At 57.7% G+C, this 20,900-nt stretch overlaps 4 protein-coding genes across 4 annotated transcripts in view; 2 read left to right on the forward strand and 2 right to left on the reverse strand.

Moving 5' to 3' along the window:
• PTPRA (protein tyrosine phosphatase receptor type A) overlaps nt 1–8,883 on the forward strand; it is a 64,339-nt gene extending 55,456 nt beyond the window's left edge. Inside the window, exons 11-23 of the mRNA XM_088524979.1 lie at nt 423–459; nt 1,158–1,255; nt 1,916–2,035; nt 2,987–3,153; nt 3,726–3,861; nt 4,118–4,267; nt 4,498–4,591; nt 5,107–5,183; nt 6,654–6,788; nt 7,235–7,360; nt 7,591–7,742; nt 8,212–8,347; nt 8,462–8,883. Coding sequence (XP_088381105.1) covers nt 423–459; nt 1,158–1,255; nt 1,916–2,035; nt 2,987–3,153; nt 3,726–3,861; nt 4,118–4,267; nt 4,498–4,591; nt 5,107–5,183; nt 6,654–6,788; nt 7,235–7,360; nt 7,591–7,742; nt 8,212–8,347; nt 8,462–8,536 — 1,503 coding nt within the window. The 3' untranslated portion in view covers nt 8,537–8,883. The remainder of the gene's footprint in view (nt 1–422; nt 460–1,157; nt 1,256–1,915; nt 2,036–2,986; nt 3,154–3,725; nt 3,862–4,117; nt 4,268–4,497; nt 4,592–5,106; nt 5,184–6,653; nt 6,789–7,234; nt 7,361–7,590; nt 7,743–8,211; nt 8,348–8,461) is intronic.
• A 2,521-nt stretch (nt 8,884–11,404) lies between these two features.
• On the forward strand, nt 11,405–13,801 carry MRPS26 (mitochondrial ribosomal protein S26). Its single transcript, XM_088525002.1, has 4 exons — nt 11,405–11,661; nt 12,120–12,257; nt 13,094–13,217; nt 13,541–13,801. The coding sequence occupies exons 1-4, from the start codon at nt 11,405–11,407 to the stop codon at nt 13,670–13,672; spliced, it is 651 nt and encodes a 216-aa protein (XP_088381128.1). The 3' UTR covers nt 13,673–13,801.
• A 1,159-nt stretch (nt 13,802–14,960) lies between these two features.
• Nucleotides 14,961–16,056, reverse strand: LOC104572574 (neurophysin 1). Its single transcript, XM_088525003.1, has 3 exons — nt 15,931–16,056; nt 15,554–15,758; nt 14,961–15,010 (listed from the first exon to the last, which is right to left on the reverse strand). Exons 1-3 carry the CDS (start codon nt 16,054–16,056, stop codon nt 14,961–14,963), a joined length of 381 nt encoding a protein of 126 aa, XP_088381129.1.
• Nucleotides 16,057–17,828: 1,772 nt separating this feature from the next.
• On the reverse strand, nt 17,829–19,353 carry LOC104572573 (vasotocin-neurophysin VT-like). The gene is made up of 3 exons (XM_088525004.1): nt 19,166–19,353; nt 18,212–18,413; nt 17,829–18,031 (listed from the first exon to the last, which is right to left on the reverse strand). Exons 1-3 carry the CDS (start codon nt 19,331–19,333, stop codon nt 17,865–17,867), a joined length of 537 nt encoding a protein of 178 aa, XP_088381130.1. The 5' UTR covers nt 19,334–19,353; the 3' UTR covers nt 17,829–17,864.
• Between the last annotated feature and the right edge of the window lie 1,547 nt (nt 19,354–20,900).

A 20,900-nucleotide genomic window follows, 5' to 3' on the forward strand; every position in this document is an offset into this window, starting at 1 on the left:
TACGAGCACGATTTTTGCTAGATAATTTGATTTCTGACTTGACTTCTGCCCTTTGTTTCAATTAAACTTGAATTTCTAGTCCTCGTATTGGTACAAACCCCTGTTTTTTAGTAATGAAACGTGCTGGTCCTTAGGAAGGGGGTTCCACCCATAAGGCAGAGAGGGTGGCTGGGGAGACCCTTCTGCATGGGCTCACGTAGGGCCTGGGGCCGCTCGCTGAGCATCGCTCTGCCTCTGTGTCCCATGAGTAAAACAGAGATAATCAACAGCAGGTACCACAGCACCTACCCGGGCAGGGCTGCAAGTGGAAATGACACTGAGAAGGGTGCACTGAAGAAGTTATTAATGATGTAGCAACACAGCGTGGCCCTGGTCACGGAGAGATACTCACCCCTCGTTCTCCTTCTCTCCTTTCTGTGCAGGGGTACCAAGAGAAAAACAAGTTCATTGCTGCACAAGGTGAGCCCACCAGTTTCCTAGTTGCACTAGTTGGTCCTCATGGCCGGTGCAGCAGTGTGGTCACTTGCTTGCCCTGCTGCCCACACGCGCTCCAAATGTGAGGCCACCGGCATCTCCCTGCCTGGAAATGGCCTTCCCCGTTCCCTGCCTGCGGAACGGAGCCTGGGACTCATCCTCTGCCCATCCCAGCTTGGCTAAAGCTGCCGCTGCCTTTTCTTCTGACTCACCCTCAGCCTCACGCCTGGCAGGGAATGGTTAGTTTGAGTCAGCTCCTTGCCTGGCACACAGTAAATACGTGTTATTCTGGTGCTGCACTTAAATAGGACCTTGTGGTTGAAGCACGGGGTTGGGGGCCGGCCTGGCGCGCGCTGTTTGTGACAATTTCCCCTCTGACCTTGGGCAAGCCCCTTTCCCTGTGTCTGATTTCCCCTTCTGCTGCTAAAAATGGACTTCCGGATCATAAAAATATATCCAGGCTCTTAAAAAAAAATGCTGTTGTGTGATCCGATTGGTCTCCAGGATCCCAAACCTTCCCAAATACCAAAGCGCATCTTGTGCTGACACCTATTGGCAAAGGAATCCTTGCATCCTTGCAACACGTTACCTCTGCCATCGGGATGGGTTTCGGTCCCCCTGCTCCACATCCTACCAGCTTGACCTCTTCTTCCCCATCCCGCTTCTGTTTGCCTGCTGTGTAGGACCAAAAGAAGAAACGGTGAATGATTTCTGGAGAATGATTTGGGAGCAAAACACAGCCACGATCGTCATGGTGACCAACCTGAAAGAGAGGAAGGAGGTAGGCGGTAAAAGGCAGCGATACAATCACAGAATTGTTATAGTTGGAAAAGACCTTCAAGATCATCGAGTCAGCGCCGTGCCTGATAAACCATGTCCCTAAGGAAGGGCCGGCTCCACGTTTCTGGAACACTGACGGCTGCGTGGGGGCTGCTCTCTGCCCGGCCGTCGGGTGCACGGGGGTAGCGGCTGTGCCCAGATGCAACGAGCGCTGCTCCTGCTTGCAGAAACAAGACCCGTAAATAGGTTAAAGGGGTGTTGAGATTTCCAGTCCTTTAGGTTTGGCCCTGGAAACCTGCATCTTACATATCTCGGTGTGTAATGTATATATATGTATATTTGTGCAAACTTCCCAGAGCAAGTGGCAGGCACAAATCCCGAGCACAGGGCAGCCCCGGGGTGCTCCCGGCGGCGCTTTTGGCCTGATTTCCCCCAGGTTGAGCAGCGGCAGGAGGCAGCCAGGGCTCCAGGTGCTGCATTCCGGAGCGTGCAGCGGGCGCTCCCGCAGCGCTGCTTGCCCGGCGCATTCAGCCGGGCAGCACCAGGGCTGCGGCAGGACCGGGTTTGCCAGCTGCAGGTGCAGCCTGACGGCGCCCGGGACGAGCCTCATCCGGGACTATCCGCGTGCCAGGCCTCACCTGCCTGTTTTTGCTCTCCCCAGTGCAAGTGTGCGCAGTACTGGCCGGATCAGGGCTGCTGGACATACGGGAACATCCGTGTTTCCGTGGAGGACGTGACCGTCTTGGTGGATTACACGGTGCGCAAGTTCTGCATCCAGCAGGTACGCTGCTCCCCGACTCTTGGGATCCAACCCTTGGATCTCACGTCTCACATCCCAGAGGCCCTGCCAGAATCTCCAAACTCTCACATTGCCTTAGCACACTCTCGTTTGCTGTTCAAATATGTGGAGGGCAGAAGAAATAAGAAGGAAACAGAGTTCCTTACGAATAAAGAAGTGCAGTGGGAGCTGTTGTCCCCTGCTGTGTTTGGATCAGTGGCCCCAGCACCCGCATCTCCGTGTTCACCAGAACTATTTAAAATTTGCCTTACCTTATCAAACAGTGGCCCCTCGGCACTGGAAGCTGCGCAGCTGATGGAAGCTGCTCTGCAATTCGGTCCCGTAGCCCCCAGGCCGCTGCTGGTGCTGGCGAGGAAGGTGCCTGCCCGTGTGGGACGCGGGCAGCAGGTCCTGCTCAGCCCCAGCCACGCGGTGCCTGGCTCCAGCAAGGCAGACTCATCTCCCGAGCTGCGACGAGATCGAGTGCTGTCTGCCTGGGGTTTAATTACTTCCCCATCTGTCGCTGCATTTTTCTTCCTCAGAGACTGGATGTTTTAGTCACTCTGTTTATTTTCCTAACGCGCCGTGAGGCGGGCAGCAGAGAGCAGACGCGGAGGCAACTGAGCGCCTTGGTTGGAAACGGGGCTGGATGTTGAGCTGGGATCTGCTGAGCCTCGTGCTGTGCTTTGGTGGCCGAGAGGTCGGAGCTCAAAGTTGGCTGGAGGCCTCGCAGCCAAGGCCAAGTCTGGCACCTCTCACTGAGAGTGTGCTATTAAGCAAGTAAAAAGTGATGCTTTTGGAGCCTCACGTGGCCCCCGAGTCCAGGTCTGCACGCTTCAGCTTGGACCCAAGAGTTCAGTTTTTGGGCCATAACACCCTTCTGTCTCTAGGTTTGGGCTAAAGCAGATGAATTTGTGTTTCTGTCATTAATGGGGACACGCGCCTGCCTTGCAGGTGGGGGACGTCACCAACAAGAAGCCGCAGCGCCTGGTGACCCAGTTCCACTTCACCAGCTGGCCGGACTTCGGGGTGCCCTTCACCCCCATCGGCATGCTCAAGTTCCTGAAGAAGGTGAAGACCTGCAACCCCCAGTACGCGGGGGCCATCGTGGTGCACTGCAGGTGAGGCCAGGCCTCTGCGGAGGCTGCTCCCTCCATCCGCCCGGAGGCAGCTGCGCCCGCTCCGTCCCAGCTTCAGTCAAAGGAAATCCCAGCGCGTGGCAGGGATGTCAGCCGTGTCGGGAGCCTCCCAGCTCCCATCTTCTTAGTTTTCCTTCTCAGAGCGAAGCCGGCAGCAGAGCCTCATCTTGCAGTGGCATCCACAGCCTCCCCTCCCTTAGTTCTTCCTCTCTCCTCAGTAGTGGAGTGGCCAGCACAGAAGCGAAGGCTCCGCTCTGGGCTCCCCATCCTGGGAAGGAGGCAGAGACAGGCAGCCCCCTAAGACTCCCGAAAGCCACCCCCGGCGAGGGTTTTGGGTTGAGTTCCCCCTGTCCTGTGCCCTCCTGCCCGCAGACCAAGGTGCCTGCAGGAACGCAGAGTTCTGGGCACCCCTCTGCAAAGCCTGGGGGTAACCAAGCGTCGGAGAAGCCTCCCCGCTCCCCGCGGTGGCTGTTGCTGCTGGGAGCGCCGCGTTCCCGCGCGGGGCGATGCTCCCGGCGGGGCTCGCGCTGACCGTTGTCCCCGCGGCGTTGCAGCGCCGGCGTGGGCCGCACGGGCACCTTCATCGTCATCGACGCCATGCTGGACATGATGCACGCCGAGAGGAAGGTGGACGTGTACGGCTTCGTGAGCCGCATCCGCGCGCAGCGCTGCCAGATGGTGCAGACAGATGTGAGTGCGGGTTCCTGTGGGCTTTGCTCCCTGTGCTTTCATTTTTCCTAGCACATCAGTCTCCCACACGCTCGGGAGACCTTCACGCGCCCCTTTTAATCATTGTTTTCCCCTCCGCCTTTGCGTTAAGTTCCTCCAGCTCTCCCAGGTCATGGGGCAAGTAAGATCCATTTGGAGGGGCAGAGAAATTATTGAAATTATTGACAGAGAAACTATTGGAGCAGAAGCTCATGGTTCCCCCCTGCTCCTCTTTCAGATGCAGTATGTGTTTATATACCAAGCGCTTCTGGAGCACTATCTCTACGGTGATACCGAGCTGGAAGTGACTTCCTTAGAAATCCACCTCCAGAAAATCTACAACAAAGTGCCAGGGACCAGCAGCAACGGGCTGGAAGAGGAGTTCAAGGTGCGTGTGCCGCAGGGAAGCTGGCTTTGTGCAGCTTTCTAAAGCAGACTTAGTGCACATGGCACCACAGCCTGCTCCCAAGAGCAGATTTTAAACAGATCTCATGGTCCTTTCCCCTCGATAAAGGACATTTTGGTGGATTTTCTGGGACCACGCTGGGCTGCTGTCACACACTCCGTTTGCTTTCTGTGACCCTGAAGGCTCCTCCCTCTATGTTCCTTCCCCTGCAGAAACTAACTTCAATCAAAATTCAGAACGACAAGATGAGAACGGGCAACTTGACAGCGAACATGAGGAAGAACAGGGTGCTTCAGATAATTCCATGTAAGGGCTGCTTGCTTGCTGAGCAAAAGCAACTCCATGGGTGAGGGCGAACCTTTAGGGTAGGTGTGGAGACAGGGCTTTTATCCTCGATTTTTCCTCTCTTTTTCTGCCTCTTGATTTTTCCAGATAGGTAGATTTTCGTGAACAAACTTAAAACGGCCCTTGGGCTTCATTGCAGCTCTTGGTTTTGTTTTACCTTGTTCCTGTCATGACTTTCTTCTTTGGGGGTTTACGCTCCCTAAGGCCCTCAACCTCAAGGGAAAAGGGGGTGTCTCTGTTGAGCAGGTTTTTGCTCCCTGAGTCTCTCCTCAGCATCCCCCTCTCACCTGCCCTGGCCTCGGCACAAGCTGGAGCAGAGTCTCCTCATCCCAGACCAGTGCTGTAAACGCAGGGTTCCCCCATCCTGGGTCACCCTGGCCTCTCTTCTGGGCACTTTCCATCTAACAACCACGTTTGCAAGGAGCTGTGCTTGGAAAGTGTCACCCAAAACGCTCACCTATTTGCTTCTGTTTCAGATGAGTTCAACCGAGTGATCATTCCAGTGAAGAGAGGTGAAGAGAACACGGACTATGTAAATGCTTCCTTCATTGATGTGAGTATTTTTTGTCTTCTTCTCACACTCTCTCACTGGAAACACTCCACCTCACACTCTTTCCTATGGGAAGGATTTGTGTCATCCTGAAACGCTTCCTCCCCGGGTTTCATCAGCCTCCTTCCACCTTGCTCGTGCCAATGGCTAGTGGCAGCTTGTCCCAAACAAACCCTGCAGACAGGAGCTTCAGCAAGAACCTCCAGTCTTCTGAGCCACAGAGAGCTGGGCGAGGAGAGTTGGAGCCTGGAGCAGGGCCCTCTGGTCTCACTGCTGCAGCTCCTGAGTTTGAATGACGGGTTTGGAGAAAAAGGACACGTGTAGCCAGAGTACTGATTGCTTTAATAGCGCCGTTCATTTGGTCAGAAAACATCCCCTAGATTAAGTAACAGAGCCATACATGGATCCCAAAACCCTGGAGAAAAACCAGGTCAATCCTATTACACCTGTGTTGCTGCCTGGAGGAAATGAGGCAGCCAGGTTAAGTGCTTTGCTGGCTCGCGCTGCGTGGCACATCCTCTGCTCGTGAGTAATCCTGTTGACTCCAGGGGACATCTCGGAGCAGTATTTACCTTTGTGCGGCGAGGCCAGCGCTGGGGAAGTCACAACGAACCCTGCTCTTCTCTAGCCCAATATCATCAGTAAAGTTTTCACCTCCTAATGACAGGTATTTTTCCCAAAGGGCCAGCGCTGCCATAGGATGAACCAGTGAAACCAATGTATTCCCAGCCACAGCATCCCAGATTAGCTGCTCCCTGAAAACGTGTCAGCTGGGCCCCCTCGGGATGGCGTGTGGGCGCGTTGGCTGCCTTAGCCTTGGACAAACCACAAATCTGAGCAGCCCTCCAGCCTGGCAGCCTTGTTATTCCAAATCTAGCTCCAAAAGCTTAAATGTCACGTAAGCAATTCTGTTGAAGATTCAATTTCCTGCCTCTGCTGAACTTTGCTTAAGTGACAAGCTCCAAATGACGAAGTGTCTTTAGCCGCCGTTTGCTGTGGGGGCACAGGGGAATATTGGAGGTTTCATTGCTTGAAACAGGAATGTCTCTGGGTGGTGGAAGAGCAGAGTCACCCTCTCTTACTACAGGGCACGTTTTTGCTCACATCTTCCTTAAAGTTGCAACTGTAGTTTCCAAAGCTTTGGCACTTCAGAAATCAACCTTCCAACTTCCCTTAGGAGTAGGAGCACTGGAAGCCCAGCTATTTCCCTGCCACAGGGGCAACGCGATCCCATTTGAGCTGCATTTCCTTAGAAGTAAAGCTCTTAAATATAAAATAAATTCATAAAATGCCGCCTTACGGCATCAGGGCGGGTGTCCGTGCCCGGGCTGAGCGGGTTTGTGCTCCAGGGACGAACTCGGCTCCGCTGATGTGGCCGTGGCCAAGAGTGTGTGGCCGCGTCCCCGGTCTGCCCGGGGTTTGGTTGCCCTTTGCTGCGCCGTGCGCGTCGGTAACGGCCGTTTGCAATTGCAGGGCTATCGCCAGAAGGACTCCTACATCGCCAGCCAGGGCCCTCTGCAGCACACGATAGAGGACTTCTGGAGGATGATCTGGGAGTGGAAATCCTGCTCCATCGTGATGTTAACGGAGCTGGAGGAGAGAGGCCAGGTCGGTGTCTCTGCAGCCCGCGAGGCCTTTCGGCACCGCCGCAGATGGCTGCAAACCCTGCAAATGTCCAGATGGCCCCAGCGCTGCTGCCGGGGCCGCACACGCCGTGCTGCTCTTCCAGCATTTCCCTGGCAAATACACGTGGGGAGGGACTCTCAACCTCTAATTCTAATACAGAGAGCCCAGATGTTTGTAAATCCAGAGGAGAGGAGTTAAAAAATATTAAAAAAACAACTCTGGACCCTCAGTTCTTAAAGCAGCTCTGGAACTAGGTAGTGGCACCTGACAGGAGATGCCATAGGCGTCTCCTGCAGCAAGACGGGGCCTCGAGCTCCTCTTCGAGGCTGCGTAATTCCCTGTGGCTTCCCCAGGAGAAGATCCCTCCTGTAAAGGCAGCAGGACGATGAGAGGCTCTTCACCCTGTCCCCTCCTGTCTGCTTTCTCAGGAGAAGTGTGCCCAGTACTGGCCCTCCGATGGCGCCGTGTCCTACGGAGACATCACCGTGGAGCTGAAGAAGGAGGAGGAGTGCGAGAGCTACAGGGTGCGGGACCTGCTGGTGACCAACACCAGGGTAAGAGTTTGTCCTGCTCCCTTGGGGGTGCTCAGGGCTCTCCCGGCTTTTGCTGTCGTTAATCCATGCTGATGCTAGTGGTGCTTTGAGACTCCTGTTACTCCCGGACCTTCCCTCAAGGAAACCCTAGATGTGCATCCTTCATCCACGTATCCGTTCTCATCCCCATCATGATGTAGGCTGCACAAGGCATGAATTAGCTGCTGAGGGCTGTTGTGTTCTTCCACCAGGAAAACAAGAGCCGGCAGATCCGGCAGTTTCACTTCCACGGCTGGCCAGAAGTTGGGATCCCCAGTGATGGGAAAGGGATGATCAACATCATCGCGGCCGTGCAGAAGCAGCAGCAGCAGTCTGGCAACCACCCCATCACGGTGCACTGCAGGTAACAGCGGGCACAGCGGGGCACAGGCGCCGCAGGGAGCCTGGGTGGCAGCAAAACGTCCCTCGGAAACAGGAAAACATCCCTCACAACAGCAAAATATCCCTCGAAAACAGTAAAATATCCCTCGAAACAGTAAACATCCCTCGAAAACGGCAAAACATCCCTTGAAAACAGTAAAACATCCCTCGAAAACGGTAAAACATCCCTCGAAAACAGTAAAATATCCCTTGAAAGGCTCAAGCTGAGCGACAAGAGTGTAGGTGGAAGCAGTAAGAGGTTTTCCTCCTCCTACCACCATATCTGAACCCTAGGGCAGAAGTCCAAGCACACGTAAGTGACAGCCCAAGCGGCTGGAGGAGGACGGTCGCCTCTCCCAGTCCTTCAGCGTTTGCGCCTTGGCTGGTGTCTCCAGCACAGCCATCCCGGTGGTTTGGGCCCTTCCCTTCACCTTCTGCTTTCCCTTTGCCAGTGCTGGGGCGGGAAGGACGGGCACGTTCTGCGCGCTGAGCACCGTCCTGGAGAGGGTGAAGGCAGAAGGGATCCTCGACGTCTTTCAGACAGTGAAGAGCTTGAGGTTGCAGAGGCCGCATATGGTGCAGACACTGGTAAGCCTCTTTTTAAGCCACCAAAACCAAGTTATTTTTATAAAATCAGCTTTGCGGGAAGGGGGAACCATCCGCTTTCGCTCCACGTAACGCTGTGCCCCTCCAACCCCGCAGGAACAGTACGAATTCTGCTACAAGGTGGTGCAGGAATATATCGACGCCTTCTCAGACTACGCCAACTTCAAGTGAAAACCCAAGAAACAAATGTCAGAAGAGTTGCCTTCTTTAATATTTTGTAATATTCTGTTTGTTAATATACCCCCCCGAAAATATGTGTATATATCCTAACTGTTTTAGAGGTTGGTACCATAAGCTTCATATTAGCTGGAGATTTTATATGTAGCAAAGTGTTAGTGCAGATACTGTTGGCTCTTTTTTTTTTTTCCAATGTTTTATTGGGGAATTAAATAGCGTGATGTTTGGATTAATATTGTCATACCATCTCTCTTCTGGAGAGTTGACGGAGGCTGTTATTTTGTTTGTAAATCTCTTTTTTTTTTTCTTGAGGGAGTAAAGCCTTTTTTAAAAAAGAAAAAGACATTCTGGATCTCGTCTAAAAATATATATATATAAGACCCACAAGCACAAGCTTTTCCACATCTGCAGGGAAATGGTTTCACATTTTTCTGCTGGTAAGCTCTTGGGGGGAAAAAAAAAAAAAAGAGGGAAAAACACATCCAAAAAAGCTTATTCTCTGTGTGTGTATATACATATATATATAAATCCTGATTTTTGTATAAAAAGACAAAGCGAAGGTTTCCTCCTTCAGGGTCAGAATACCCCGCGCTGCTGCTCTGGAAACCGTGACGGTCCCGAGCACAGCGGCAGCACTTGGGAATTCAACCCGAAGTCAATAAAGAAAAGGAAAAATAAAAGGGGTTTTTGCTCCCTGAAGGAAACTCCATGTTCGCGGGCCACATTTCAGGCTGGCCTTGCCCGATGGGACAAAGACCTCGAAATCCTCAAAGTTTGGTCTGGAAAAGAGGTACCGCAGACGCCGCCAACGTCCAGCCCCGTCCTCTCCCGGTTCCGACGCTCCGGGAGGGATGGGGACCCGGTGCCGCTGGCTGCTCCGGGGTGTTTTCCCCTCCAGCACCAGCCCAAAACCCGGGAGAAGCTGCGGGACAACGTGGGCACCGCAGGGGCGTGCAGCAGCCCCGCTTTGGGGCAATAAAGCGCATTTTTGGGCAACTTGGGGCACTTTGCTAAGGGGAGACGCCTCTAAAAGTGCCCTGAGCGTGAAGGAGTAATAAACAATAAACCAGTGATAAACGCGCCCTCCTCCCGGCCCCCGTCCGCACCCTGGTACCCAAAAAGCGCCTCCCGGGGGCGTTTTTACCCCCAAAAAACGCGTTTTCCCCCGTCCTCGGCGCTGGGCGCCTCCCGCCCCACCCCGCGCCTCAGTTTCCCGCCCGGCGGGGGCGGCGCCAACGCGGCCCCGGCCCCGGGCTACAAATAGCGGCGGCGGCGGCGGCGCCGGCACCGGCGGCGGCAGCAGGTGAGAGCGGGGCCGGGGGCGGCGTGGGGGGACCGGGGCGCCCCGGCGGCGGCTGCGGCTGGGGGGAAAACGGGCCGGCCCCGGCGAGGGGCACCGAGGTGCCGTAAAGGTCCCTCGATCGCGTCCGCACCGCCCGCTCCTGCTGCAGGAGGGGGCCCAGGCGTCCGGCCGCTCGTCCCCGCAGCCCGTGCCGTGCCGTGCCGTGCCGTGCCCGCTCCATGGCTCCCGCGCGGGCCCCGCTGCTCCTGGCGCTGCTGCTGCTGCTCGCGGCCGCCGTGCCGCGCTGCCCGGCCCAGCACTGGTCCCACGGCTGGTACCCGGGGGGCAAGCGGGACCTGCCGCGTCCCCACGGCCCGCAGGTGGGAGCCCCCCTCTCCTCGGGTTTTAGCCCCCGTCCCGGGGTCGCGTCCCTCCTTTTGGGGGTCGTACCGCCCTCCTGAGGGGCCGTAGCCCCTTTCTTGGGGTAATATGTCCCATCTCTCGCTGCATCCCCCTTTCTTTGGGTGTTTGCCCCATCCTGCAGTAAGAGCCACCCTCTTTGGGTCACATTCCCCCTTTTTGGGTTATAGAGCTGTCCCGGGGTCATTTCCCCCCTTCTTTAGGTGAAACCACCCCATTCTTGGGTTTTTGCCCCCATCCCAGGGTTACACTCCCCTTTTGGGGGTGCCGTACTCCCTGTCCTTGGGCAACACTCCCATTCCGGCCTGTACAACCCCTGCCCTGGGTTAAGAGCCACCACCTCGGGATCGCAGCCCCTTTTTGGGTAATTACCCCATCCCGGGCAAATAGTCCTGCCCTTGGGTTCAACGCCCCCGTCGCAGGATTCCAGTGCCCATCCCAGGGTCCTGTCCTGCTCCATTGGGTCGGAGTTCCTCCCCGCCCCCACTTGAATTGGGTCCCCTTGTGGGTGCCCCCCTGTGACCGCTGTCCCCCTGTCGCAGGTCTCGGACCCACCACGGCCACACAGGGCCCCCGGCTGCGCCCCCCAGCCGCCCCCACCGCCAGGGCCGGAGCTGCTGGTAAGAGGAGGCAGTGGGGGGGACACGGGGGTCCCCATGGGGGGTCCCACTGCCACCCCCCTCACCCGCCCCTGTCGCCCGCAGGAGCCGCCGCGGCGCCCTTGGAGGAAGATGTGAGGCCAGGGGCACCGCGCCGGGTCCCCCACAATAAACACGGAGTGTGGCCATGTGGGGACAGCGCGGCCTCTGTGCGGGGTCCCACGGGGACGGGGGTCCCATGGGGGTGTCCCATGAGGTGGTGGATGCTGCGTGCTATAGGCGTGGGTGCTGTGCCCCATAGGGTGGGATGGGGTGCCCCATAGGGCTGGGCGCTGTGCCCCATATGTTGGTATTGAGCCCTGCAGGGTTAGGAACAACCCGGCCTGCCCCAGCCCCAAGCTCCGCCCCCCGCCCCAGGCGCCGCCCCCAGGTTGTGGACGCGGCCACGTGGTCCCGCCCCGCCCGCACTACATTTCCCACAATGCCCGGCCCCGCCCCGCGCTGTCATTGGCGGCTGCCGCGGCGCGTCACTTCCGTTCCGTGGGGCGGGCGGGGTGCGCCATGTTGCGGGCGCTGCGGCGGTGCTGCCCGTGGGGCGGCCCCGGCCCCGCTCCGGGCCCCGCGCTCGGCCCCGGGCCCTGCCCCGGCCCCGCGGCCGCCGCCTGGCTCGTCCCGGCGCGGGGCCGCAAGAGCCGCCACGACCCGCCCGCCAAGTCCAAGGCGTCGCGCCTCAAGGTGCCGCCGCCCGTCGACCCGGCCGAGCTGCTGGTGGTCACCGAGCGCTACCGGCAGCACCGCCTCGTGCTCAGCGCCCTCCGGTAGCGCCGCGTGCGGGGGCTGCCCTGGGCTGGGCCCTGGTGGGGGCCGTGGGGCTCGTGGGCGACAGGGGCCGGCGTGTGGGGCAGGCGGGGGCTGTGGAGGCAGAGGTGCCGGGGCCTGTGTGCAATAGGAGAGGATCTGGGGCAGAGTGGGGCACACAGGGGCTGTGGAGACAGTGGGGCCGGGGCTGGTGTACAACAGGAGATGATCTGGGGCAGTGGGACTGGAATTTGGGGCTTCAGAAGCCTGGGAGGCCGTGGGGCTGGGGCTCCTGTGGGATAGGAGAGAATATGGGGCACTGGGGCCAGGATCTGGGGCAAGCAGGGGTGCAGAGGCGGTGGGACCAGGGCCCGTGTGGGGCAGGAGAGGACGTGGGGCAGTCGCTGGGGGCAGGCGGGGGTTTGGGCCGTGTCCTGGGGCTGCCGCGGGAGCTCGGAGCCCTCCGCTGCGCGGGCAGGTCCGAGTTCTGCGCCGAGGTGAAGCGGAAGAAGCAGGAGGCGCTGGCGGGCGGCGAGGACACGGCGGAGCGCGCCGCAGAGCACCGGCTCCTCATGGCCTGGAACGACGCCGAGAACGCGCGGCAGCGGGCGCGCAGGTGAGGCCGCGGGAGCCGCCGGGATGGCCCCGCGGAGGCGCTGGGCTGCGCTGCGCTGCGGGGGGCCGCAGACCGTCGGGTCCCTTCTCGTTGCGGGGAGATGGGTAGTGTGAGAAATGGGACCATTACGAGCAGCTGGGGGTGCGTGGCTCGGTGGGTTTCATTCTGCTTGCGCAGAATTAAACTAAATACCTGCAAGGTCAGAGCTGGGCTGTGGTGCAAAAACGTTTCTTTTTGCAAACCTTAATTTTGGCTTTAAATCTGCTTTTTAAGGTGCCAGAAATGGGAAGCACCTGCTTTCCCCCTGTAAAGATTAATCCCTGTAGACTGCTGGAACCTGCCAAACCACCTGCAAAATTGATGCGACAGGGATAGCTGCGCTCTGGCCAGGGGAGCAGCCTTCAGATGTGACACTGGGGAAGGGAACAGTGACAGGCTGACAATTGCTGGCCTCTCTCAGCAGTGACTGGGGTCAGCTTTGTGTCTGAGCTCAGAGGAAACAGGTTGTTCCCTTAAGGCCCTTCAGGATTTGCTGCCCTTGAGAGGTAGAGGCATTTCAGGTTCCTCCTGCTGCTGACAGGTAAAGTGCTGAGCACTTGGTAGCCTCTCACTCTGGAGCAGAGGTTGGTGTAATCAGAAACAGTCGCAGCTCGGAGCTAAGTTTCTCGGCAGATGCTGCTCGCAGAGAGCCATCGTCTGGTCAGACACTAGAAGTGGATAAAATAATAAATAAATGCATAAAAGGGCACTCGGGAGCCTCTCTGATGCACCGAATCCTGAAAATAGTAAAAAGGTTGTTTGTGCCACCCTACAGGGTTTCTCCTTTTGTGTGGCAGGGAGGAAAGGCTTCGGAAAGAAGAGGAAGAGCAGAAGCAGCGGAAGCTGGAGGCTGAGAAGAACAAGGCCAGGCTGATGGAGGCCTTCTTGAAGGAGAAGGAGAAAGAGGTTCTGCAGCTGCAGGTGAGAGCATCTGGTGACTGCTGGGGAAAACGGTGTCACCAGCCCCTGTGAGCACTTTGAGGGGACCCTGCAGGGGTGGCGTGAAAGCAGGAGGCTTCTTTTCCAGGGAGCTGTGTGTCAAAAGCTGGGAACACAGATCTCGGTTTCCTTCAGGAGCCATGGCAGCTTGTGGATGGGGTAGAGGTTGTGAGGGAGCTCTGAAAACGGAGCGGAGGACTAATCCCGAGTGGTAGAATAAAGGTCTCCCTTTTCTGGAGGTTGATATATCCATAGGGATCTGTCTGTTAACATGCACTAAAAGCCAGTGCTTCTCTTTCAATCAGGAGGAAGCCAAAACGTTCATCACCCCCGAGAACCTGGACGCGCGGATTGAGGAGTGTCTGGACAATCCGCGCAACTACAACTTCGCTGTCGACAAAGAAGGCAGGATAGTGAAACGGACCGTTCTGTCCTAGCGGCGCCGCCGGCAGACGCGGCTTGGCCCGGCCCTGGTTTCTGTCCGGAGGCTGAGCTTATGGCCTGGCAGAAGGAGGTTTGCTCCTTGGAATGCATGGATCAACTCTGGAGTCGTTGCACAGGCAGCCCGCAGGTCTAGCTGCAGTTCCGGTGCTCCAGGAGTAACGTCCGCGATTGCAAAGTTGGGGAGAGAGATGGATTTGAAATAAAATCCAGGCGTGCTGAACTGGAGGTGTTAGCAGCCTGTGTCCATCCCTGCGGAGCGGCTGGCAGCGGGAAAGCTGTGCGGGGAGCTCCCGGTGCTCCCGGTTCTGTAGCCCGCAGGGGCTGCTCTGCAGTTTCACATCCCGCACCTTTGGCTCCCTCCTCCTTTCAGACTAACCTTGCGGGGTGGAGTGAGAGTGATCCCAAGGAGATCCTGTATTGTAGGTCCCTGATGTTCATCCTCCAGAGGAATCTAATCCCTTTCTCTGCTTTGCTGGGCTAAAGCAACTGGAATCCCCACTTGCCTCTCCCTTTCTTCCACACTCTCCTGTCCTCACTCCTTTGTACTGAACTCAAGTGTGGGTAACCAAAATCACACACACTTCCAGGTGAGATGGGGCCTGCACTTAACATTACTCCCATCACAGAAAAGCAGTAAGTGTTAAACACGTTATCTGACTCATCTGGCACCTTTTCCTCTTGGGAACCTTGTGCTTGAGTATCTCAGCTTCTACCAAAACACCTCTTTCTGGACCCTGTGTGCCTGGCGTTTGCATTTCAACCCATCTTGGCGCTTTTGAAGGAAAACGGGGTCTGGGTAGTTTGTATAAACACTGCCCCTTGGCTGTGTTTTGTTGGGTGGAATAATTTAGTTCCTCTGGTGTCTGGTGGAAGGGCCCTCCTTAGTCATTCCTGCCTATTCCTTAAACCCTCCTTTGAATGTTGGTTGAAGTGAGAATATGATAAAGTGCAGGTCTAAAGGAAGCGAGCTAGTTTCTATGCATCTTTTTCCCCTTTTGCCTCTTCAGCTGTGCCATCATTTTTCTCCAGAAATGGCCTTTTCCCTCCAGCCAGCCACCAAGTCTTTCTGAGCAGACAGCAGTAGGAGTCTGCCACTGAACCAGGCAAACACATGAAAAACACAGACTTATTTTTTTTGGTGCAAGTTTTTATTTCTAGTTAAGAACATCACTTAAATTTGAGTCACAGAACCGGCTTCATCTGTGGGACTGATGTCGGACTCGGGCGATGTGACGGCTGGCGGATCCTGTGAAGCCACCGCTGTCCCCCGGGTGGGCTGGTCTATGGAAACATCACTTCTTGCTCACAAGATGAGTCAACCACGCAGCCCTCTGCACAGGGAGAGAGCGGGAGTGCCGCGCGGATGAAACGGCACGAGCCGTTAGCCATTAGGGACCACCCGTGGCTGTTTTTAATAACAGATCCAGGGAGATTGTGCTAATTCTGCACCCCGAGCGCTGCAGCAGAAACGTAATTTGCAGCTCCTGGAGCTCCCGGAGCGTTGGCTTTCCAGACATCTTCTGGAAAGACGTAGCTAATGCAGGAGGGCTGTGGGGTGCCTCTCTGGCCCCCCGTGCTGGGCTACGCTCTGCTTTTCCCCCAGATCTCTCCATCTGTGCCCTACACCCTCCCACATACAGTGGTGGGTTTCCTAGTCAAGTCTGCTCTGAGCAGGATGGTCTTTGAGCGGGGTAGGTACAGGACAAAGAAGGGCTGTATCTGTCTGTTGGGCTACATCCCCTTCCCCACTTCCAAGCTGAAGTCTTGGATCGCTCACACATGTAGGGAAAACGGGAGCAGTAGGTGAGGGGCTGGGACTTGGCGGAAGGAGAGCGGGATGAGGTTGGTCCCGCTCTGCTCTTTGGGGCTCTCACCGTGGCTGCAGCAGATGCCCGGGGCTGCGCAGCTCCCTCCGCTGCTGCCGCACGCCTTCCGGCCGGACTCGCAGGGGGTCGGCAGGAAATTCTCTTCCTGGCAGCGCAGCGTTTCGGAGGTGCCGAGGTAGCAGCCCAGCTCCTCCCCGCAGCAGATGTTGGGACCAAAGCAGTGGCCCTTGTTCCTGGGACCGCAGGGCATGCACTGTTCGGGGTGGGAGAGACACGGCGGAGAGGAAGGAAAGATAAAAACCGGCCGCACTGCCGCTATTCTCTTAAAAATATATATATAATTTCACACCTGGCAGTAGTGTTGGGAGGAAAGGAGGGAGATCCCGGACGAGAGGGGAGCGTGCCAGGGTGGCAGCAGCACCTACCTTCCGGATGTCCATGTCCAGCGCAGCACGCTTGCCCCCGATGGGGCAGTTCTGGATGTAGCAAGCGGACGAGAGCGCCAGGAGCGCCAGGAGGCAGAGGGCGAGCGCCTTGCAGGGCATGGCCATGGTTCCTGGAATCCTGCGGGTGCTTGGCCTGGCGCCTGGGAGCCATTTATATAGCACCTGTGGCTGCTTACACATGCCAGCACTGTCGTCACTCATTTCCCTTAAAGAATACAAGGCATTGCTTCCCACACCAGAGGTCTCGGCTAATAGCCGGAGGTCGAGGACGTGAGGTCAGCACCAAGACGCTTCTTTTCTCCCTGCTCCTGCTCTGGCCGCAGCTGGGGAAAAGCATGGAGGCTCTGGATGCTATGGGGAGAAAGGGGGCCCCATAGGATGGGAGGGATGGGGAAGGTTTGTGGTTCAGGTTGCTTTCTCCAAGCTCTCAGGCCATGAATGGCTTGTCCCTCTGCGCTCTCCTTGCCGGTCAACATCTGTGCTTCCTCGTTGACCACGGATTGAGTTGGAAGATGCCTCCTGAGGCCTGGTAGGCTGTGTTCTGAGGGGGCTAAGTGCTTCCTTTGGGTTGAAACCCCTTCACATGGGAAATGACCTCATCTTCTTCTCCTCGATGGCTTGAGGGCTCCACGCTGGAGGGTGAAGCCTGTGGTGATGTGTGATGGTGATGGGCCCTTCTCTGCCTGGTGTTGGGGGATGCTCATCTACATCCTCCTTGGAGACAGGTGGGAAGAGGTACACGGGTGACACCGAGCGTGTCCCAGCCTGCTTTCACCTGAGAAACCATGTGGCCACGTCCCTCAGCGGCGTGATGGACAGTGAGGAAGTGGATGCCAGGTGGGACGCAGGGTGATGTGTGCCCTCACGCTCTCCGCGACCCCTCGCCTGCAGTCATTAGGAGCTTCTCGCCTTGCATAAATTCCCGCACGGCAGACGAGGGCACGCAAACCTCGCAGCTATTGAGGCCATTAGTCCCAGCTCGCTTAATTGGGGAATATGCAACCTGGCGGCTCTGGGGCCGTAACCTCTGTCCATCCCTGCTGGCTGGAGTCGAATCCTGATGCACTCCGGGGCACGGAGCAGCTCTGGGACGGGTCAAGGGGACGTGGTGATGCTGGAGACGCTGAGCTGAGCCCAGTGGCTGCTCTGGAGTTTGGATGGAAACTTTTTGCGAAAGAGCCATTAAAAAACACTCCATTTTCAGCTCTTCCCATCACACATAGGTTTTACGGGGCCTTGCTGCCCTTGGGGGTCTTGGGTGAGTGTCGCTGCCCGCATCCCAGTGCCCCCTGTTCACCCATCCCTATGTCCCCTCCTTTGCCTGCAGGATTCCCGGCTCCTCAGCGACCCCCTCACAAGGCACCAAATCCTGCTGCTCTCCCCCCACAAGCACATCCTGCCTTTCCTCCGCTTCCCAAAGCGTCCCCAGGGAGGTGGCGGCAGCGGCTCCGAGGCCGGGCGCACTCGGTGCACGTGCCCCAGCGCTGTAGATGCCAAGGACATTTTGGGGGCGGATGGAGTGGCTTGGGCGTCAGGGCAGCTCGTAGCTTCGGCGCTGACGTGGCTACCGCAGACCGGCCTCCCGCTCCACCTCCCTCGCTGGGGACATTATAAAGCCCCGCGCTGCACCGAGCCCCAAGGGGCGGTGACGGGCACCCCATGAGGGTAAGCGGGAAGGGCCACGGGTGGACACAGCACCTCCGGGACTCGGGGTGAGGGAGCGGGAAGCACTGGGTGGATAATGTGATGCTGCAAGGGGCGACTTGCCGGGGACAGGAAGCCAAACCTTGATAATTTCTTTTTTAATGATTTTTTTTTTATTTGAAGTAACATTTCCCCCATTCCCTATTGCCAGGAGACGAGAGCAACATGGTGCCAGCCGAGGGGCTCCTCAGCACAGGATGGCGGGCGCCTCAGAGCGGCGCCGCAGAGCCCGGCTGCCGCCGGCTCGCCAGGCGCATGAGCTTGAGGAGCAGCTCTCCGGCCGAGGCGTCCAGCACCGTCCCGTTGGGGGCCGCGGGATCCCGCTCGACACCCGCCGCCTCCTCCTGCAGGCACGCGGGCTCCAGGCCGCAGCTCTCTGCGCGGGGAGGAAGGAGCAGAGAGGCAGCAGGTTAGTTGGGCTCGTGAGGCGGCGGCCATTTTCTTGAGGGACGCGCCCGCCGCCATGCCTCAGTTTCCCGCCCGGGAGGCCCAAACCTGCGGCTTGTGCCATGTTTCTGAGCCCCCCATCTCCTCCAGGGCCTGTTCCGGTTCTTACCGTCACTGCAGCAGATGCCAGGGGCGGCGCAGCGGCCGTTGGCGCCACATGGACGCCCGCCCGCCCGGCATGGCGAGGGCACGTAGGTCTCCTCGGCGCAGCGCCGCGTCTCCGCCGTGCCCACAAAGCAGCCCAGCTCGGCGCCGCAGCAGATGCTCGGCCCAAAGCAGTTGCCCCTGTTGCCGGGGCCGCAGGACATGCACTGCGGGAGGCGGAGGTGTGTTAGGGACCCACGCATGGAGGCTCCAAAGCCACCTCCATCCTCCGCCACCGCAGCCTTGGGCACGTTGCCCCACCAAGCCCTGCACCTGCCTGGGGTGCCCCGGCCAGGGGGTGCTCCGGCTGCACCCTTTAATCCCCACTTTTTTTGCGTCTCTTTCCCCTCTTTTTGCATCCGTTCTCATCTTTTTGAAACCTTTCTACCTTTTTTTGCAGCCTTTCTCCCTCTTTATGCACCTGTCTCCCTTTTTATGCCTTTTCTCCCACTTCTGCGTCCTTTCTCCTACTCTTTGCACCTTTTCTCCCCTTTTTTACAGCTTTCTCTGTCTTTTAGTACCCTTTTCCCCTTTTTGTACCTTTCTCAATCTTTTTGCAGCCTTTCTCTCTCTTTTCCCACTTTTTAATCTCTCTTTTTGTACCCTTTTGACCTTTTTTTGCACCTGTTCTCTCACTAAACGCAGCTTGTCTCCTGCTTTTTTGCACCCTTCCCCCCCTTTTTTGCACCCTTTCTCCTTCTTTCTAAACCCCTTTTTACTTTTTTTTTGCACTCCTCCTCCCTCCAAATGCAGTTTGTCTCCTGCTTTTCTGCACCCTTCCCCGCCTCTTTCTTCACTCTTTCCTGCTTTTTTTTTGCCCCCTTTCTCCCTTTTTTGCCCCTTTTGCCCCCTTTCTTCCTTTTCTAAGCCCATCAGACTACCAGAGCCTGTGGGGCGTCCCGTCCTTGCCCCCCGGTACCTGTCTCATGGCTGTGTCGGCCAGGGCCCGTTTGCCGCCGCGGGGGCAGTTCTGGATGTAGCAGGCGGAGGCCAGGGCCAGGAGGCAGAGGAAGGAGAGGGGCAGCGAAGGCTCTGCCATCGTGGCGGGATCCAGGAGCCGAGCGGAGCTGGGAGCCGCTGTTGGCATCTGCCGCCGGGGCTGCTCCCGCTGCTATTTATGCCGCTGGCGCCCCTTTCCCGGGGGAGGAGGAGGAGGAGGGAGATGGGTTTTCTTTTTTTCTTTTTTCTTTTTTTTTTTAAATAATCTTCCTTCCCAAATTGCTTCTGTAATTGCAGTGATTCAGTGCGGACGCGCAAGTCGCTCGGGGCTGGCGAGTCCCCCGAGCTGCAGGGCACTGGCCTGGCAGAGATGGTGGTGACGCTGGGGGGGATGGATGGGGACAGCGTCTGAATTCTGGGGGCTTGGGGATGCTGCTTTGCGGGGTGCTGCTTTGCAGGGTGCTGCTTGCCACGATGCTGTTTGTTTGTTTGGCAAGGATGCTGCTTTTTGGGGAGAGATGGCAGTTTGGAAGGGATTTGGGGATGCCGAGGCAGGGCAGCGTGCTGAGCATGAGCCCGATCTGAGGGGCTTGGAATTGGGTGCAGGAATTGGGGCCAAACAACCCATTTTTTGCAACTGTTTGATCCCATGCCAGTGACCCCCGGCCCCACACAGGTATCGGGACCGTGGGGTGGCCCATGGTGGGCAAAGAGAGGCCCAAGGGTTGGCTGTGGTGTTGCAGCTCCCAAGGGAAAGCATAAGGATGGAGAAGAGACACAGCAGCAGGAGGGGAAAATTAAACAAAAACAAGCACTTTGGGGGGTCTGGTGTTGACCCGTTGTCTGGATGAACTGAGCTGAGACCTGGCATGTTCATAGCACCGCTGGGCTGCCCAAGCCATTACAGGTGGTGGTGGTTTTGGGGGGTGGTGGTGGGGGGGTTCCCTATGGCATTGCAAGGGTGACTTAGGCATAAGCGATGCCAAAACGAGGTAGGAAACAGAGGAGCAGGCAGAGGAGGAGGAGGGTGCAAAGCCCCCTGCTTTGCTAAACGACCTCGTTGCATGTGTGGCCGCGGAGGAAGGAGGGGGCGGGCGGCGCCCATGAATATTCCTTGCCAAATATTCCCAGCCGGCCTTTCCCGGCGGGAAGCGCCCCAGCGCGCGCGGCTAATGCGGGCCGGGACGCCGGGCGCACGCGAGACGCGGCCCCGCATTAAGGCGGGCGGCGCTCCATGCAAATGCCTGCGTGCCGGGAATGCTAAGGGCCACGGCCGCGCTGAGAGGCGCTTCCCGGCCGGCATGGGATGGAAATGCCGGGGGGAAGAGGCTGCTGGCCAGTTTGGAGGCCACTGCGGGATTTTGCCGGTGCCAGTAGCATCCAGGCCGGGGCATGGGAAGATTTTGCAGCTGTGCTTAAGCCTCTCTGTTGCCTGGACATGGATGGGGTTTTTCCAACCCTCGAGTAATCAGCGGCTCAGGAGCGAGCAAGCTGATGTCCCTCTTCCCCAGTGCAACCGCACTGGGCATTTTTGAGGGAAACAGATGGGAAAGAGGCGTTCTCCTCGCAGTGCTTGCCCGGTCCGGGTCAAGGTGCTCCGACTCAGGCAGCAAAGCCCGAGCGCTGCTCCCGGGCTGGGCAGAACATCCTGGGCTCACCTGGGAGCTGGAGTCACTCCTGGCTGGGCGCAAAGGTGGAGAACAGGGAGCAGGAAG

This window comes from Tinamus guttatus, unplaced genomic scaffold, assembly GCF_059628265.1.
Source record: "Tinamus guttatus ecotype Peru unplaced genomic scaffold, ASM5962826v1 Tinamus_guttatus_pri_ptg000218l, whole genome shotgun sequence".
In the NCBI taxonomy this organism is placed as follows: Eukaryota; Metazoa; Chordata; class Aves; order Tinamiformes; family Tinamidae; genus Tinamus; species Tinamus guttatus.